Source organism: Apteryx rowi, unplaced genomic scaffold (genome assembly GCF_003343035.1).
Source record: "Apteryx rowi isolate R43461 unplaced genomic scaffold, aptRow1 scaffold_944, whole genome shotgun sequence".
NCBI lineage: Eukaryota > Metazoa > Chordata > Aves > Apterygiformes > Apterygidae > Apteryx > Apteryx rowi.
The window spans coordinates 1-4465 of record NW_020451254.1 but is presented as its reverse complement, the minus strand read 5'-3'; the positions used below and the strand labels follow the sequence as shown (position 1 = coordinate 4465).

General features: G+C 53.2%; 1 protein-coding gene and 1 long non-coding RNA gene across 2 annotated transcripts; one reads left to right on the top strand and one right to left on the bottom strand.

Annotated features, from left to right (window-relative positions):
* The first annotated feature begins 104 nt into the window (after positions 1-104).
* Positions 105-3881, top strand: LOC112978583. Its single transcript, XR_003257921.1, has 3 exons — positions 105-234; positions 474-637; positions 3802-3881. It is a non-coding gene; the product is annotated as an uncharacterized LOC112978583 (long non-coding RNA).
* Positions 1595-4081, bottom strand: LOC112978582 (argininosuccinate lyase-like). Its single transcript, XM_026092186.1, has 6 exons — positions 3811-4081; positions 3548-3607; positions 3180-3263; positions 2783-2863; positions 2292-2398; positions 1595-1836 (listed from the first exon to the last, which is right to left on the bottom strand). The coding sequence occupies exons 1-6, from the start codon at positions 3877-3879 to the stop codon at positions 1686-1688; spliced, it is 552 nt and encodes a 183-aa protein (XP_025947971.1). The 5' UTR covers positions 3880-4081; the 3' UTR covers positions 1595-1685.
* Between the last annotated feature and the right edge of the window lie 384 nt (positions 4082-4465).

Genomic DNA, 4465 nt, shown 5'->3' with positions numbered 1-4465 from the left:
GGGGAGGCGGGGCGGCCGCCGCCGCCATCTTGGTTGCGGGCAGGGCCGCGCCGAGGGGAGGCGGGGCGGCCGCCGCCGCCATCTTGGTTGTGGGCAGGGCCGCGCCGGCGGGAGGCGGAGTGTCTCTGTGCTGGGATACCGCGTGGACTTCGGTTTCCTCCCTAAAGTGCATCGCAGGAATGGGGCAGGGACGGAGGAGTGTGTCATGCGACCTGCGAGGGCAAGGGAGGAAGTGTATCCTGACGGATTTTAATTTTGCAGCGCGTTTATTTGTAGCCTGTGTTTCCTTCCTCGAGCAGAACAGTGAGCAGCCGTCACCTCTCGTGTTTCTGACTCAATTGCAGAGGCAAGAGCTCAGTTTATTGCAGAAGAGTAGATGTGAAAGCCTTGGTGGCACATGAGAACATCAGAAAGTGGTAGGGATGGGTAGGAAGCAGCAGTGATTACGAACTATTCCTTAATTAAGAGATAAGGATGCGATGATCTGCTAAAACCACCTTTCAACTGGCAGAGCCCTGCATTAGCGCTGCCTCCCAAATGTGGGACATTTGCTGCTGAGAAGAAGAGGACGTCTAACCAGCGGAGGCCTACAAAGGTACCGAAGGTACCGAAAGCAGCTAAAAGATATAGAGAGAAGGTTTGTGACAGGGGACGAAACAATTGTGAGTTGCGGATGAGGAGATGGTCCTTTTTTGCACCCTGTTGGTGTTGGGTAATGGTGTCACCTGTCCCCCTCAGCTAAGCATGCAAAGGTGATTTCCCTGCCATAGCTAATTTATCTGGAAAGTGATACAAGTGCTAAAAGAGAGAAAAACTGCAGTAAGCAGCAGAGAACTCGTTCCTTCATTAAGGCTTTCCCTGTTCTTTGTTCAGATTTTATTTTTGTTAGGAGAGGAGGGAAGATGGTAAATGATTTGTTAGAGGCAGCCAGCCATGGCAGGCCTCTTTCCAAGTGCTCTGCCCTCAGCTAGCTTGGAGGCAGAGCAAGCCTGAGTCACCCAGAGGAAAGAGCTTGTCCTGGAACCACACAACCGCTGTGCTTTGGTATAAGCCAGAGCCACGGGTGGTTTTGTGATGGGCTGGGATCACCTGCTGGCCATGTGCTGCCTCAGCCTAAGCAAGTTTCATCGCTGGGTGGTGAGGAGACTTCTGGCCACTTAATGCCTCTTCCCAGAAGGCAAGCAGACTGGCTGAGTGGGAAACAGAAGGCAGGCAGCRATAGCTGGAGTTGTGGCATGTCTGGCAGATGTATTCCCGGGAGTCTTGCTTTGCGCACACACACAAACTTCCCTCAGCACGTTGTGTAGTCTGCTCTGGCACTGCTGGAGCCAGGTTTGCGCTGCATCCACCCCCCGGACATACATCCGCAGGTCTCTTGGTATAGACAGACACTCTTGCTGCTCCCTGACTACCAGCCCCTCTTGATGCCCCATAAAGCAGCTGCCCTGCCAGGCAGAGGGAGAGCACCCCAACCATTTCACACCAGTGAACCTGCACCCCAACCGTTTCACACCAATGAAGCTTTCACCAGCCTCATGAGGGCTGAAGTGGCCCAGCTCAATCTTGCCCCTAGAAGAAGTACGCAAGACAGGAGTTTCAGTGAACTGCAATACACCACGGTGTTTATTAACTCCAGATCAGTGTGATAAGCACAAAACTTCATACACGGGATATCTCCCCACACTCTAAGCTTGTTCCCTCAGCTTCTTCATCAGCCTCCTCAGCTGCTCGATCTGGGCAGTCACGCTGCTCTTGGCGGTACCTCCTGGGGCCCTGTACTGCTCCACGCTGTTGATGAAGCTGAAGACCTGGGAGACGTCGCTGCCAAACAGGGGGCTGTGGAGGCAAAGAGAAGAGGAGTGAGTAGAGAGTGATGGGTGCTGTTTGCTGGCTTTACCTGCTCACTGGCTTCAGAGAGGGTGAGGGAGTGGAGCCCGAGCCTTTCTCCAAAGGGAAAGGCCTTGTGTGGCCCTGATTCTGCACTGCTAGTGCCTGACAGTGGGAGCAAAGGATTTGCTTCAGGGCGAAGCAATGAAATTAGGAGCTGGAGTCCTCTGGAGGGCTGGCGCCTCTGGGTCAGGGCATGAGTCTCTTCCATTCCCTCCCCACTACCTGCTGCCCCTGCCCTGCTCGAGCTGAATGGTAGCGGTGTTGTCCCCTTGTCACACTCCTGATATTGAGGCCAGGAGGATTCAGGGGTTCTCTGAAGGACACCACAAGTGAAGCCCCTAGTGAGGCAGGCTGATTCCTGCCTTTTGAGGGGAAGTGTGGCAAATGATGATGATACAAACCTGATGCTCTTCAGGTCTTCCAGGGTGAGATTAYTGATGGTGATGCCCTTAGTCTCAGCAAGGCGGATAGCCTTCCCAGAGGCAATGTGGGCTTGTCTGAATGGCATCTGCAACAAGAAGCAGGGGCAACAGTCAGTGACCAGGCAGCTGGAGCGCAGACTCAGAGGCAGAGACGGATGTGCTCTCTTTCTTGGGTTGCTTGGCTTGTTTGCTTTTGAGTTAGGGCAATGCAGTCTGACTCTGGGTTTTCTGGGGTGTGAAAAGGGGAGGCGTTAGGAGGTAGAACTCCAGCTGTAAATTACTATCAAGTCCACCCAGCAGCAGTTCCACTACTTGGGATACATGTAAAGAATGGGTTTGCAGCTCTCGTGTTTGTTGACCCAGACTGATGCTCACCTGGGAACAGAACAGAAGGCCTCATCTCAGGCCCTCACTGAGCAGTACTGTGGGTCTAAAGAAATCACAGCTCAGAGTCTCCCTCTGATACTTACTCCTTTACGAACCAAGTAGAGAGCCAGGTCAGTGGACAGCATTTCAGGGGTCAAAGCTTTCTCCATCTTCCCCTTGTTGATCTGCAGAGAGGAGGATCAGAGGGAGACATCACCATCAGCTCCTGCTTGGGGACACACTAGCTGTCACAGTGAGGGCACTACATCTGGAAGGGACCTGGCTCTGCAAGGCCCTCCGCCCCACGGGACCCCAGAGCAGAGTGGATCTGAGCAGCTGACAAAGGGGCTGCAGTGAGCCCCGGATGAGTGCGGGACTGAGGAATTTTCATCTTAGGACCAGGCTAGAGCTCACTTCCCTGTGTCAGTCCATCAGGAACGGCATCCTTGTGGATGCAAGCAGGAACAGAGCGTGTTCAGTAACGAGAGGCCGAAGCCTTACCTGGAGGGTAGAAATGACTCCAGCGGCAACCTGGAGCACAGCAGTCAGGGTGTCCACCACATCAAAGACAGCCTCCTTGTCCTCCTGTGTGATGATACAGATGTGTGGAAGTTGCAGTAAGTGAACCTGAAGCAGCCAAAAAGCCCAGCAGCCTGAGCAGCGTGGCCAGCAGAGCAGGTGCTGACATCTGAGGGGCTCCCCTGAGGGCTGCAGTGTGAACTGGAGCGTGCAGTGCCTTATCCCCTTTTTTAGTGTCCTGCACCCCAGCAGGTCCCGCGCAGGGAAAGCTAGTGGCAAGAACTGCTTGCAGATCAGAAGACAGTTGTGTCTTTTCAGAGAAATGGAGTGAGAGCAAATATTTGTTTTACCTGCAGATCCTTGTTGTAGGTGCTTGGAAGTCCTTTGAGAACCATGAGAATAGAGGCAAACTGCAAGGAAGAACAGGAAAGGCACTTAGCTATAGGAGGAGATGCATGTTGTCCCAGCAGCTATCCCAAGCCAAGACTGGGCACATTTCTTTACACAGAGCCTTGAAGAAGATCTCCTCGAAGGAAATTCTCTCCCTTTTAGAGCTTTACTAGCCCCTCTCTGAGCAGTTCTCCCATTCCACTTTTCTCTTTAGCAGGCTCACCCGTCCAAACACACGTCCAGCTTTGCCGCGGATCAGTTCCAGACTATCAGGGTTCTTCTTCTGAGGCATCAGACTGCTGCCAGTGCTGAAAAAAAAGGTGTTTGGACTTCAGTGGTTAACAAGGCATCCCAGTCCCTGCCAAATGCCATCTGCAGGGATCAAGCGAAGACAGGCCATGCAGCGTGCTGGCCCAGCCCACTAGGAGCAACATGTGGTTCTTCCTGCACTGGACACCTCTGTATGGTATAGGATAGCAATGTACTGAGTTTCTCATCTTTCCCAGAGCTGAGCCTTCATTTTTAGAGGCTTGTGTGGAGCTCCCATACAGTCCTGCCCTTAGCTGCGTCCCAAAGAGGAAGAAAAAAGGAGGCTTCCCCCCAAACCCCTCTAGAGGTGGCATCAACGGGCAAGACTAACAGTGTTTCTGAGGAGGACGCTGTGGCCTCAGAGAGGGGGAGGGTTGAGGTTGTGCCACCCTGAGGAACAGGAAGGGTGCTGGGATTGCAAATCACGGCTATTCAAGGAAGGGCTTTGGCAGGAATTCCCAGCAGAGGAGGAAGCTCTCTCTGCCTGCTGTTCTACAGCCCGATCCTGCCAGCAGTTGCTGGGGAGATTTCAGCAAGTTACCGGAATCAGTAAAAAAACAGTCATTAAA